The 14518-nt window shown below is 40.8% G+C and overlaps 2 protein-coding genes across 5 annotated transcripts in view; one reads left to right on the top strand and one right to left on the bottom strand.

Moving 5' to 3' along the window:
• Positions 1–866, bottom strand: part of LOC112072081 (uncharacterized) — a 19949-nt gene extending 19083 nt beyond the window's left edge. The window contains exons 1-3 of the mRNA XM_024139497.2: positions 665–866; positions 366–532; positions 93–223 (exon numbers count right to left, since the gene is read on the bottom strand). Coding sequence (XP_023995265.1) covers positions 93–223; positions 366–473 — 239 coding nt within the window. The 5' untranslated portion in view covers positions 474–532; positions 665–866. The remainder of the gene's footprint in view (positions 1–92; positions 224–365; positions 533–664) is intronic.
• A 2380-nt stretch (positions 867–3246) lies between these two features.
• Positions 3247–8614, top strand: LOC112072080 (nuclear nucleic acid-binding protein C1D-like). 4 transcript variants are annotated; one of them, XM_024139496.2, is made up of 7 exons: positions 3247–3339; positions 3837–3979; positions 4713–4779; positions 4933–4988; positions 6247–6484; positions 6558–6605; positions 6882–8614. In XM_024139496.2, exons 1-7 carry the CDS (start codon positions 3282–3284, stop codon positions 7058–7060), a joined length of 789 nt encoding a protein of 262 aa, XP_023995264.1. In that variant the 5' UTR covers positions 3247–3281; the 3' UTR covers positions 7061–8614. The 4 variants fall into 4 exon arrangements, with proteins under 4 accessions (XP_023995264.1, XP_070295740.1, XP_070295741.1 ...); XM_070439639.1 differs by having other exon boundaries at positions 6247–6747; positions 6844–8614; XM_070439640.1 differs by lacking the exon at positions 3247–3339 and adding an exon at positions 3361–3566 and having other exon boundaries at positions 6247–6747; positions 6844–8614.
• Positions 8615–14518: the final 5904 nt, after the last annotated feature.

The raw sequence follows: 14518 nt of genomic DNA, 5'->3' as shown, positions 1-14518 counted from the left end.
AACTCTACCTCCAGGGTAGGATTAGAATACCCCTGCTATAGTAACTCTACCTCCAGGGTAGGATTAGAATACCCCTGCTATAGTAACTTTACCTCTGGTTGATGGATATGGGTCTGTAGAGGGCCGTCAGAGTGACAGGGCACTCATAGGAGACCTGCTCTTTCACGTCACTGAAAGACACAGCCATGGGAAGCTGCTCTCGCATCACCAACACATAGTACATCTGGGAGTGGTTTTGAAAGAGACATTCTTTAATCCCATCAGGAATCATTGAATATTTTATGTATCATTATATCTAAAGTACAAAGATTTGGCAAAGGTTTCCATAAAAATGTTGCCAGTACAGTAGCAGTTTGTGTAATTACCTGAGAATTGCTGCCATCTGCTGATAAGACCTTGATACTGATGACAGTTTCTCCAACAGTCAATGGAGAAGGTTGGGAATCACTTTCTTCATTCACTGAAACGTTCATGTTTTTATCTGGAACTTTGGGTAGTATGGTCACCGAGTTACAGTAGAAAGGAACTGTGCCTAAATTAAAAGATTACCAGTTTTTTTTTTTTAAACAGCACATTATATAAGTCATAGAATAAGTCATGAGAATAAAATAGAATACATACTTTATTTTCATATATCTTTTTTTTTTAATGCATATCCACTTACTTGAGTAATCATAGATGTTTGCCGAAAATGTAGGTTGTAATTGAACATTTCCTTCAATTGTAAGGTCACTCAACTCTGCAGTTCTCGCAGACAGTTTGGTGACCTCAATGCAATATTTTTTGGAGGTGCCATCCTCGGCTACCACCTCTATTTCAACCAAATTCAATCCATCATTCAGTTTGATGGACTTTGAGCCATCACCACAACGCTGAAAATGTCAAATGTATTGATTTGCAAGAGCATGAAGAACAAATAATGTGCCTAGTACACAGTGTAGGATATCTTATAGTATTTAAAATATATATTCGCATCCAAACATTACTTTGTTGAAACTTACGATTTTATAACAGGCTCCGCAGTCACTTGTGAGCAGGTCCAATGTAACCTGGTCGACATCGCTTGCAACAGTAACTTTATAAATTGTTACATCTGCTTTGAACGCAGGCTGCAACGTCTGTCCCGAAATTACAAGCTTCTCCAAATCACAATTGTCCATTTTAGCTTTTCTTTTTAAAGCTTTTTGAAACTGTTTTAATTCTAGGATTTCTGTAAACAGTCGCACGTACACTGACGGACTGACATTTCAGTGTCTGTATGTAACCATGGAAACAGCTCGTTTGGCTCTCAGTTCAAATACGGAACGCCGTTTGGGTCTTTGCGTATCTAAAAATTATACCTTGACGCGTTCCGTACTCAAATTCTATTAAAAGGCTGATAAATCCTGTTAATGATGCCATTGCCACCTAAATTAATCCCATTCTTCTAACTTTACAGTTAAAATAGCCAGCATAGCCTATGGAGGTACACTTGTGTCTTTTTGTCGAGAGCAAAACATATATATATTTTTTCAATCAAAAATAATTGTTCTGAAAGACAAAAAGAGGCCTCAAAGTACTTCATTGAACATTTGTCTACAAATAAGTAAGAATAAAAAAAGTTAAAATAACTTCTTAGATTTGATGGAGACATTATACATCTTAGTACCTTATCAATGATTTATGATTTGTATCAATGTGGAGGAGAGACAGGGGAGCAGGAACAGAGTATCTTCGCCGAGCAATGCAACGAAGCTGGATCAATCTGGCTATGATACCTGCACCATCTACACGCTGAAAAGACTCCCTAACTCTTCTCCATTGTACACGATGATGTCACGACTTCCGCCGAAGTCGGTTCCTCTCCTTGTTCGGGCGGCGTTCGGAGGTCGACGTCACCGATCTTCAAGCCATCGCCGATCCACCTTTAATTTTCCATTTGTTTTGTCTTGTTTTCCCACACACCTGGTTTACATTTCCCTAATTACTTGTCATGTATTTAACCCTCTGTTCCCCCCATGTCTGTGTGTGAAATTGTTTATTGTTTCGTGTATGCGCACGTTAGACTGGTTGCGCTGGGTTATGTCAACCCGTATTGTGTTTAGTGTTCTTAGTGCCGTGTGTTTTGTGTTTTGTTCGCCTAAATAAAAGGCACCGTTTGCTACCCAAATTCTGCTCTCCTGCGCCTGACTCCCTTACAGCTAGTTACGCATACCTAACAGATGACCCATTGCTCTGAGACTTCCTTTGACCATTCTAAAGCAGGTATGGGGCATCCTTGTCTTGATGGCCCTGACTTTCTGGTCGAACTCTTCATCTGACATATCAGAATAGCATTCCCTGACAGACATATTGTGTTCTTTCATACTTCTGTAAATGATCGACCTTGAAATGCCATGCATGTCAGCTAAGTTAGCCAGAGGAAAAACAGTATCCAGCATACTTTGAAGTGTCTCACGAGTAATTTATAGTTTTGGCCGTCCTACATTCCCACTATAAGAACTGATACCAACTTCAGTAAATAGTGAAGGGACAACATTGTGTGTGAGATAGGTGCTGACAACTTCAATAAACTGTTGCAGATCATCTACCACCTCCGTGGGAATATCAATATAATTTACCCCAGCTCGAACAAACTAACTCTTGTGTGCACACAAACAGGAGATATTCAAAATCAATGGGTAATCTGGTGATGATAGATCTTAACCCATCCCTCAACCTGATCAATAGCTGCTGAGCCATTCTTCCCTGCAATGAAACAATATCCCAATTAGTTAATGTTAAATGATTAAAAACAATGCATGTATGACAACACTGAGTGCAACTGTGTTTTAAAGTAGGCCTATGTTTCATTAGCTAATGGAAACGCAGTTATATTTTTCTGCAAAAAAGCTAACCGTTACAATGTCATGAACTGGTGAACTGGTGTTTCAATCAACAACAAAAAAGTTTAAAAAGCAATAAAAAAATAACACTGCAAGCAAAGGGGGCAGTCTAGCCAAATATATTTTTTGTTCTCGAAATATGTTTTTGAAATAAAATGCATAAAGTTTTGCGATCTATTACAAAATATTTCATTGCAAAAAATTGTTTTACTTGGAAGCCTCGTTTTTGCTTTCAGAACAATTATTTTTGATTGAAAAAAAATAAGAAGTTTTGCTCTCGACAAAAAGATACAAATGTCCCTCCATAATAGCCCTTGGCGATATACACTTCAGCGCTTGAATGTATTTTTCTGCACCCCAACACAGTAGAGAGCGGGTTGAGTTTATGGATAGCGGAAATGCAAAACATAGACGAGAATGTTGACGCTGATGTACTTCCGGTCGGACTACAAAGTGTGTGTGTATGGAGAAACAGGTAGGCAACTTCACATTATTGCAATAACTAGCTGCAATAATGAACTATCCAAACAATGGGTAGTTAAGGAAGTGTTGCGAGGGACTTTGTAATTGACTTAAATAATACGTTTCCTCTGAGCCGTAGTTAACGTTAGCTGTTCAAAATCCTTGCTTTGAACGCTAGTTAACATCATGCATGGCTAACGGCAATTCGGAGTACAATGCATTTCTCATTCCTGGATTGAGGTACATTTTCCGAGGTGTCTTAATCTACACAGGAAGCCTGTTCGCGGATCTACTGGCAACATGCGTGTCTATTTTAGCCAATGACGATATATTTGTCTCTTCATCTGTGTTTTAGCTGCATCAAAGATGGTGGAATAAATATATGCTGCCATTCAGTTGTCATGGAATCGTTAACATTAGTAGTTAACAAGTCGGTTAACTACCGTTTTCTAGTATCTACTATGTCTATCTAGCTAACATTTTTTGAATTGTCTTTCTCAATCTCCCCAGACAACATGGCAGAGGACATCCCTGTGGAAGACTACCCTACTGAGATTGAGGAGCAGCTCACAGGGTTTGAGTCGTCAGTCGGTGCTGTCAACAACATGGTGCAGACCGTCATAGCTATGCCAAGAAATGAGCTGGTACAACGGGTAAGTAGTGGTCAGCCAGTCGGTGACTTGGTTTTCAGTGTTATCTGAAGTCCTGGGGTGTATTCATTACGTCTCGCAATGGAAACCGTTTTACAGTTTATGAACCAGACAGAGCAAACGAAACTGTGAGGGGCCTACCTGAATTCTTCCAATACAACTCTCGTTTTCTGTTTGGAGTGAATGGTATCTGTCACAAAGCATTTTGCAACAGAAACGTCGTAATGAATACACCCATGATTTTTGGGAGTGTCAGTCAACAGAACAGTAATATTTAGGCCTCTGCTGTCTATGTAGGAGGTTCAATTACACTGAACTGGGGTGCACAGAGCTATGGTCTGACACGTGACCGGGCAAAACGTGCGAAAGCGAAGCACCCTGCTCCAAAATGTAACTGCAATCTAATGCGCCGGGTCATGTTGTCAACAAGGCAGCACGGTGCATGCTTCAGAAACGGGGCTACAACATGTATTTTCTGTAAAAAAATATATATGTTTGAATTCTCAAACTGGTTTTCCTTGGGAAGGAAGATAAAGCACATGTTTTCTATCAAAGGTGTTTTTCATGTGGAAACAGGGAATACTATGGTATTACTCCCATGTGCTTTACATAGGCTACATCAGCCTGTTTACCAAACGAATGCAGTGACTTTTAACCTGGTGCAAACCCGACCTACCTGTTCGAACTGGGTGAGAGAAAACAAACCCTTTCAATGTGTCTCTTGCTTTCTTGACAGCTGAATCCTCTGGAACAAGCCAAGCTGGACCTAATGTCTGCATATAGCCTCAACTCTCTTTTCTGGAGTAGGTTTGCTATATTTTCCTAGCACGCAAAGCCAGGTTAATGTTGTACAATTATATCCAGTCTGCTGGAAAACATGTATGTAAAGATGATTAAATGACTGTCACCACAACACTCCCCATGCTAAATGTGTATTGTTGTTTTGTTGTTTACAGTGTACTTGGTCACACAAGGAATAAACCCCAAAGAACATGGAATCAAGCAAGAGTTGGTAAGATTTTTATATATTTTTTTATATTTTTACCCTGAGGGGCATTCCACTCATCCCACCCTATTATGGTCTGTCAACTTCCATAACCTCCATACAACACCACACCTATACTGTAGCCTACTGTAAGTCACTTAAGATAACAGTTTGCTAAGTAGGGATGGGGCATTTGAAATCAATTCACAATTCGAATAACATCAGGACATGTTTTAGTCATCTTGGATGCGGCTTGCTTGTAGCAGTGCGATGGGCAGAGGCCGGTGAGTTTTACGAGGGAGGGAGGGAGAGAAACCCTAAAAACTCACGCTAATTAGACAAACTTGTTGATTCCATAGTTTCCATCTCTGGAGTCTACATAAAAGTATTCAGTATTCAGATCCCCTGATTTTTATCCCCACGTTTTGTTACGTTACAGCCTTATTCTAAAATTGATTTAATCAATCTACACACAATACCCCATAGTGACAAAAGAAAAACAGTTCTTCTCTGCAGATCCTATCAAGCTCTGTCAGGTTGGATGGGGAGCGTTGAAATTGTAATTTGGGTGCATCGGTGTGACTAGAAAAATGAAGGATTCTAGCTTTATTACCTCATATTTTTCATTGTGCTCCTACGTTTCTTTGTGTGCGCCTACATTTTTAAACTTAGGCGCACACGTGAGCCCTGTATCTATCATCTCATCTGGTAGTGCCTGTCTTGACTGCATCAAATTGATGTGAAGAAGCTAGATGGCCAGCTAGCTAGCGAACGAGACTAATTGAGGCTGTTTTTGCTGCACTTCCCGTCCTTGTCTACAACAACTAAACAACAATTAAACAACAGTCTTACCTGATGGTTGCTCGTCGTTGTAGTCTGCTCCTTCTGATTTTAACTAACTTAATTACTTCATTTCCGTTGATTAGAGATCTCCCACGTTGCTGGCTACACCTAGAGACACTGACTGTAGACAGTGCCACTTTGATTGGCCAGTATGTCTTTTTTTATGAGGTGCACGTCACATTAAAAGTTTTAAATTTTTTAAAATTGAGCATTTTAAATATCATGGTATATCTAGTATGTGTTGTGCTGTCACAGATTATTTTATTTAATTTAGACAAAGCATTTTCATTGTTAAAATGGGCCTATGATAAAACATAAATAACAATAATACTCCTGCTAGTATTAGAATATTAACGCCTGTTCGAATAACCATGCCCACCCCTACTGCTAAGTATCATTATGTTATTTCTAAGTCCTTTATTTTCTTGTCACCTCGCTGTAGGAGAGGATCAGGATGTATATGAACCGTGTAAAGGAGATCACTGACAGGAGGAAAGCGGCCCGTCTCAACAAAGCAGCGGCGTCCCGCTTCCTCAGGAACGCCCTGTGGAAACTTGAGGAAAGGGCGTCAAAGGGCACGCCAGGTCGTGCCCCTCAGGACACGCCAGGTCTTGCCCCCCAGGACACGCCAGGTCTTGCCCCCCAGGACACGCCAGGTCTTGCCCCCCAGGACACGCCAGGTCTTGCCCCCCAGGACACGCCACGGCGTCGTGCCCCCAGCACACGCCAGGTCTTGCCCCCAGGACACGCCAGGTCTTGCCCCCCAGGACACGCCAGGTCTTGCCCCCCAGGACACGCCAGGTCTTGCCCCCCAGGACACCCAGGTCTTGCCCCCAGGACCACGCCAGGTCTTGCCCCCCAGGACACGCCAGGTCTGCCCCCCAGGACACGCCAGGTCTTGCCCCCCAGCACACGCCAGGTCCGGCCCCCCAGCACACGCCAGGTCGTGCCCCCCAGCACACGCCCAGCGTCTGGCCCCCCAGGACACGCCAGGTCTGCCCCCCAGGACACGCCAGGTCTTGCCCCCAGGACACGCCAGGTCTTGCCCCCCAGGACACGCCAGGTCTTGCCCCCCAGGACACGCCAGTCTTGCCCCCCAGGACACGCCAGGTCTTGCCCCCCAGGACACGCCAGGTCTTGCCCCCCAGGACAAGCCAGGTCTTGCCCCCCAGGACACGCCAGGTCGGGGCAAGCACACACCAGGTCGGGGCAAGTACAAAAGCTTTGATGGTCATCAGTCAAAAGGACACAGCTGAGAGGAAGTGATGCAACACCAGGGGCTGGTTCCTCGCTGGCCTCGACCACGTTTCCTTCGCTCACTTTTCTATCTGAAAGGACTGAATAGGAGAAGGCAGAGCATTATAACTTATTAATGCGGACTGTTGGAGAGGGCAAGTGACCGAGTCACTGTTATTTTTGTAATGCACACAAATGTTTTTTTGCACAGATAGAAGTTTACAAATGTTTTATTGTTTAATTGACAGTCTATGGATTTCAGTAATACAATCGTTTGGAGGAAATGGCAGGAAATACACTTTTTTTTTTAAAGAAGTCCTCGTAACATCAGACAAAATGTCTGCCAGTACCAACCCTATTACGTTTGAACTGGATTTATACATTAGTTTTATTTAGACATCAAAACTTGTTTTATTTTGTCTGCTGTAATTAAAAATGCCTGTCTGGTGATGGAGATCAGACATGTCACCATGTTTAGAGACTAGATGATTGACTTTGGTTGGTGATTACTGTCTGTCTGTATTGGCTCCATCTTGTATCTGTCAACTTCAATGAACAACTTACTATTAAGTCTCCATCGATTATTTTTTTAAATTTTTAAATTGAACCTTTATTTAACTAGGTAAGTAGGTTAAGAACAAATTCTTATTTACGATGACGGACTAGGAACAGTGGGTTAACTGCGTTGTTCAGGGGCAGAACGACCAATTCTTACCATGTCAGCTCGGGGATTCAATCTAGCAACCTTTCGGTTACTGACCCAACACTCTAACCACTAGGCTACCTTCCACCCCCTATTCCCTATATAGTGCACTACTTTAAACCAGAGCCCTATGGCACCCTATTCCCTTTGTAGTGCACTACTTTTGACCAGGGGCCAATAAGGAATAGGGTGCCTTTTGGAACGTACTCCAGTCTGTTCATAGGGCCTTGAGTCCCTACCAGCATATTTCAAAAATATGGATCACTTTTTTCCCCCTCAAATGTACATAGTCCATCTGTAAACAGCCCACCCGATTTACCTACCTCATCCCCTTACTGTTTTTATTTATTTACTTTTCTGCTCTTTTGCACACCAGTATCTCTTCTTGCACATGATCATCTGATGATTTATCACTCCAGTGTTAATCTGCTAAATTGTAATTATTCGCTCCTATGGCCTATTTATTGCCTACCTCCTCATGCCTTTTGCACACAATGTATATAGACTCATTTTTCCCCCTACTGTGTTATTGACTTGTTTATTGTTTACTCCATGTGTAACTCTGTGTTGTCTGTTCACACTGCTTTGCTTTATCTTGGCCAGGTCGCAGTTGTAAATGAGAACTTGTTCTCAACTAGCCTACCTGGTTCAATAAAGGTGAAATAAAAATAGGAGGGAGTGCTAGCTATTCCAAAGATGTTCCCCTTGACTCTTTCCACATTTTGTTATGTTACAGCCATATTCTAAAATGGATTAAATCGCTTTTTTTACTCATCAATCTACACACAATAGCCCATAATGATAAAGATTTTTATTTATTTTTATGTTTGCTAATTTATTTATTTTTAAATAAACTGAAATATCACATTTACATAGGTATTCAGACCCTTTACCCAGTAGTTTGTTGAAGCACCTTTGGCAGCGATTACAGCCTCAAGGTATGATGCTACAAGCTTGGCACACCTGTATTTGGGGAGTTTCTCCCATTCTTCTCTGCAGATCCTCTCAAGCTCTGTCAGGTTGGATGGGGAGCGTCGCTGCACAGCTATTTTCAGGTCTCCAGAGATGTTCGATCGGGTTCAAGTCCGGGCTCTGGCTGGGCCACTCAAGGACATTCAGAGACTTGTCCCGAAGCCACTCCTGCTTTGTCTTAGCTGTGGGCGTAGGGTTGTTGTCCTGTTGGAAGGTGAACCTTCGCCCCAGTCTGAGGTCCTGAGCGCTCTGGAGCAGGTTTTCATGAAGGATCTCTCCCGACTTTGCTTCGTTCATCTTTGTGTGGATCCTGTCAAGCCTCCCAGTCCCTGCCACTGAAAAACACCCCCACAGCATGATGCCACCACCATGCTTCACCGTAGGGATGGTGGAAACAGGAAGCACGTTCAACTGTGGGACCTATATTATAATGTGTGTGTGCCTTCCCAAATCCATGTTTTTTACATTTGCAAAAATTTCAAATAACCTGTTTTCGCTTTGTCATTATGAGGTATTGTGTGTAGAATGCTGAGTATTTTATTTAATACATTTTAGAATAAGGCTGTATCTTAACAAGAAAAAGTCTCTCTGGTTGAGAGAATGCCAAGAGTGCAAAGCTGTCATCAAGGCAAAGGGTGGCTACTTTGAAGAATCTAAAATATATTTTGATTTAACACTTATGGTCACTACATGATTCCATATGTTATTTCATAGTTTCAATGTCTTTACTACTATTCTACAATGTAGAAAATAGTAAATGAGTAGGTGTCCAAACTTTTGTGTGTGTGCATACATACACTACCGTTCAAAAGTTTGGGGTCACTTAGAAATGTCCTTGTTTTTGAAAGAAAAGTTTAAAAAAATCCATTTAAAATAACATCAAATTGATCAGAAGTACAGTGTAGACATTGATAATGTTGTAAATGACTATTGTAACTGGAAACTGCTATTTTTAATGGAATATCTACATAGGTGTACAGAGACCCATTATCAGCAACCATCACTCCTGTGTTCCAATGGCACGTTGTGTTTGCAAATCCAAGTTTATCATTTTAAAAGGCTAATTGATCATTAGAAAACCCTTTTTCAATACTGTTAGCACAGCTGAAAACTGTTGATCTGATTAAAGAAGCAATAAAACTGGCCTTCTTTAGACTAGTTGAGTATCTGGAGCATCAGCATTTGTGGGTTCGATTACAGGCTCAAAATGGCCAGAAACAAATAAATTTCTTCTGAAACTCGTCAGTCTATTCTTGTTCTTAGAAGTTAAGGCTATTCCATGTGAGAAATTGCCAAGAAACTGAAGATCTCGTACAATGCTGTGTACTACTCCCTTCACAGAACAGCACAAACTGGCTCTAACCAGAATAGAAAGAGGACCCGGTGCACAACTGAGCAAGAGAACAAGTACATTAGTGTCTAGTTTGAGAAACAGACGCCTCAACTGGCAGCTTCATTAAATAGTACCCGCAAAACACCAGTCAACGTCAACAGTGAAGAGGCGACTCCAGGATTCTGGCCTTCTAGGCAGAGTTCCTCTGTCCAGTGTCTGTGTTCTTTTGCCCATCTTAATCTTTTCTTTTTATTGGCCAGTTTGAGATATGACTTTTTCTTTGCAACTCTGCTTAGAAGGCCAGCATCCCGGAGTCGCCTCTTCACTGTTGACGTTGAGACTGGTGTATACACACCTATAAATAGTCAATGTTATGATGAGCTGTCCTCCCCTCATCAGCCTTCACTGGTTTACACACTATATACAGTCAAAAACAATTGTGCAAGTCCTTTTTACATCAGCAGTTGTCACAAGGTGCTTTACAGAAACACCCAGTCTAAAACCCCAAACAGCAAGCAATGCAGAGGTAGAAACACAGTAACTAGGAAAAACTCTCTAGAAGGCAGGAACCTAAGACGATGACCAACAGGGTCAGAAGATGACCAACCTAGATGACCAACAGGGTCAGATAATAACCATGAAGGTTATAGTAGAGGGTCAGATAATAACCATGAAGGTTATAGTAGAGGGTCAGATAATAACCATGAAGGTTATAGTAGAGGGTCAGATAATAACCATGAAGGTTATAGTAGAGGGTCAGATAATAACCATGAGGTTATAGTAGAGGGGGTCAGATAATAACCATGAAGGTTATAGTAGAGGGTCAGAATAAACCATGAAGGTTATAGTAGAGGGTCAGATAATAACCATGAAGGTTTTAGTAGAATAGAGGGTCAGATAATTACCATGAAGGTTAATAGTAGAGGGTCAGATAATTACCATGAAGGTTATAGTAGAGGAGGTGCAGATAATTACCATGAAGGGTTATAGTAGAGGGGTCAGATAATAACCACGAAGGTTATAGTAGAGGGTCAGATAATAACCATGAAGGTTATAGTAGAGGAGGTCAGATAAAACCATGAAGGTTATAGTAGAGGGGGTCAGATAATAACCATGAAGGTTATAGTAGAGGGGTCAGATAAAAACCATGAAGGTTATAGTAGAGGAGGTCAGATAAAAACCATGAAGGTTATAGTAGAGGAGGTCAGATAAAAAACCATGAAGGTTATAGTAGAGGGGGTCAGATAATAACATGAAGGTTATAGTAGAGGGGGTCAGGATAATAACCATTGAAAGGTTATAGATCAGTTATTGTGGTTTACGGTTCAGATGATTAAAACCATGAGGTTATAGTAGAGGGGTCAGATTACACCTTATAGGAGAGGAGTCGATAAAACCATGAGAAGGTTATTGTATATATGAGGTGAAGGTCAGATACAAAACCATGAAAGGTTATAGTAGATGAGAGAGAGTTGCTAGATATGAATAACCATGAAGGTTATAGTAGAGGGGGAATCAAGATAAAATAACGCAGTGTAGTAGGTTATTAGATAGAGCGAGGGTCAGATAATAACCATGAAGGTTATAGTAGAGGGTCAGATAATAAATGTGAAAGGTTATAGGTTGTAGAATCGTGGGTCAGATAATACCATGAGGTTATATAGCAGGTCATAATAGACTAAGTATGTAGGGAGATAACCATGAAGTTAAAAACGAGTCGAAATAACCTAGAAGGTTATGTAGAAGCGGGTCAGATAATACAAAGGTTATGTGGTCAAGATTAAGACGTTATGATAGGGGTCGATATACCATGGTTGATAGTAAGGGTCAGTATTACCAGAGTCTAAGCAATGAGGTCAGATAAAACCATCGAAGGTTCTAATTTCAGCTAGAGGGTGTCAGGATATCACCAATCGATGTTCATTATCAGATAACATGGGTTATATTAGGGTCAGATAAAAAGAGGTAGAGAGCGTCAGATAAAACGAGTATAGTAGTTTCATGACTATGTATGCAACATGGCTACGGTGGCCAGCTTACACGAATTGGTTATATGTTAGGTTCCAGTGATGTACCCTGAGGTCCTATTGGTAGTAGAGTACATACATGACGGTACCATGTAGAGTAGTATAAACCCATGAGTATCATGTTATGGGGGGCTGTCAGATAATAACTGTAAGGTAGTCTGTAAGCCATTAAATAATTCTTGTAAGGGTGATATAGTAGTAGGGGTCAGTATAGATAACCATGATAATGGTTATAGTAGAGGATGTCTATGTATCTATATATTAGACGCATAGTACAGCTGTTCCGGGTAAGATATTTTGGCAATGAAGGTTATAGTAGAGGGTCAGATAATAACCATGAAGGTTATAGTAGAGGGGTCAGATAAAAACCTGAGTTATGTAGAGGAGGTCTAGATAAAGAACCATGAAGGTTATCGTAGAGGTCAGAGTATAACCATGAGGTTATAGTAGAGGGGTCAGATAATAACCATGAAGGTTAATAGTAGAGGGGGTCAGATATAAAACCATGAAAGGTTATCAGTAGAGGGGGGTCAGATAATAACCATGAAGGTTATAGTAGAGGGTCAGATATATAACCATGAAGGTTATAGTATAGTAAGAGGGGGTCAGATAATAACATGAAGGTTTATAGTAGAGGGGGTCAGATAATAACCATGAAGGTTATAGTAGAGGGGGTCAGATAATAACCATGAAGGTTATAGTAGAGGGGGTCAGATAATAACCATGAAGGTTATAGTAGAGGGGTCAGATAATAACCATGAAAGTTATAGTAGAGGGGGTCAGATAATACCATGAAGGTTATAGTAGAGGGTCAGATAATAACATGAGTAAGTAGAGGGTCAGATAAACCATGAAGGTTATAGTAGAGGGTCAGATAATAACCATGAAGGTTATAGTAGAGGGTCAGATAATAACCATGAAGGTTATAGTAGAGGGGTCAGATAATAACCATGAAGGTTATAGTAGAGGGGGTCAGATAATAACCATGAAGGTTATAGTAGAGGGGTCAGATAATAACCATGAAGGTTATAGTAGAGGGTCAGATAATAACCATGAAGGTTATAGTAGAGGGTCAGATAATAACCATGAAGGTTATAGTAGAGGGTCAGATAATACCATGAAGGTTATAGTAGGGGGTCAGATAATAACCATGAAGGTTATAGTAGAGGGGGTCAGATAATAACCATGAAGGTTATAGTAGAGGGGTCAGATAATAACCATGAAGGTTATAGTAGAGGGGGTCAGATAATAACCATGAAGGTTATAGTAGGGGGTCAGATAATAACCATGAAGGTTATAGTGAGGGAGGTAGATAAAAACATGAAGGTTAGTAGTAGGAGGGTCAGATAATAACCATGAAGGTTATAGTAGAGGGGTCAGATAATAACCATGAAGGTTATAGTAGAGGAGGTCAGATAAAAACCATGAAGGTTATAGTAGAGGGGTCAGATAATAACCATGAAGGTTATAGTAGAGGGGTCAGATAATAACCATGAAGGTTTATAGTAGAGGGGGTCAGATAATAACCATGAAGGTTATAGTAGAGGGGGTCAGATAATAACCATGAAGGTTATAGTAGAGGGGTCAGATAAAACCATGAAGGTTATAGTAGAGGGTCAGATAAACCATGAAGGTTATAGGTAGAGGGGGTCAGATAATACATGAAGGTTATAGTAGAGGGGGTCAGATAATAACCATGAAGGTTATAGTAGAGGGGTCAGATAATACCATGAAGGTTATAGTAGAGGGGGTCAGATAATAACCATGAAGGTTATAGTAGAGGGGTCAGATAATAACAATGAAGGTTATAGTAGAGGGGGTCAGATAATAACCATGAAGGTTATAGTAGAGGGTCAGATAATAACCATGAAGGTTATAGAGTAGGAGGGTCAGATAATAACATGAAGGTTATAGTAGAGGGTCAGATAATAACCATGAAGGTTATAGTAGAGGGTCAGATAATAACCATGAAGGTTTAGTAGTAGAGGGGCAGATAATAACCATGAAGGTTATAGTAGAGGGGTCAGATAATAACATGAAGGTTATAGTAGAGGGTCAGATAATAACCATGAAGGTTATAGTAGAGGGTCAGATAATAACCATGAAGGTTATAGTAGAGGGTCAGATAATAACCATGAAGGTTATAGTAGAGGGGGTCAGATAATAACCATGAAGGTTATAGTAGAGGGGTCAGATAATAACCATGAAGGTTATAGTAGAGGGGTCAGATAATAACCATGAAGGTTATAGTAGAGGGTCAGATAATAACCATGAAGGTTATAGTAGAGGGTCAGATAATAACCATGAAGGTTATAGTAGAGGGGGTCAGAATAATAACCATGAAGGTTATAGTAGAGGGGGTCAGATAATAACCATGAAGGTTATAGTAGAGGGTCAGATAATAACCATGAAAGGTTTATAGTAGGAAGGGTCAGATAATAAC

This window comes from Salvelinus sp. IW2-2015, unplaced genomic scaffold (genome assembly GCF_002910315.2).
Source record: "Salvelinus sp. IW2-2015 unplaced genomic scaffold, ASM291031v2 Un_scaffold1817, whole genome shotgun sequence".
In the NCBI taxonomy this organism is placed as follows: domain Eukaryota; kingdom Metazoa; phylum Chordata; class Actinopteri; order Salmoniformes; family Salmonidae; genus Salvelinus; species Salvelinus sp. IW2-2015.
Note: the sequence above shows the minus strand (reverse complement) of the source record. Positions and strands in the feature narration are given on the sequence as shown.

Bases quoted from the DNA above. Each gene is read 5' to 3' on its own strand.
- LOC112072080 (XM_070439639.1), top strand. From the start codon at position 3,282: ATGTTGACGCTGATGTACTTCCGGTCGGACTACAAAGTGTGTGTGTAT. The intron at 3,340-3,836 runs GTAGGCAACTTC...CAATCTCCCCAG, and splicing joins GTGTGTGTATGGAGAAACAG to ACAACATGGCAGAGGACATC. The intron at 6,748-6,843 runs GTCGTGCCCCCC...AGGACACGCCAG, and splicing joins GGCCCCCCAGCACACGCCAG to GTCTTGCCCCCCAGGACACG.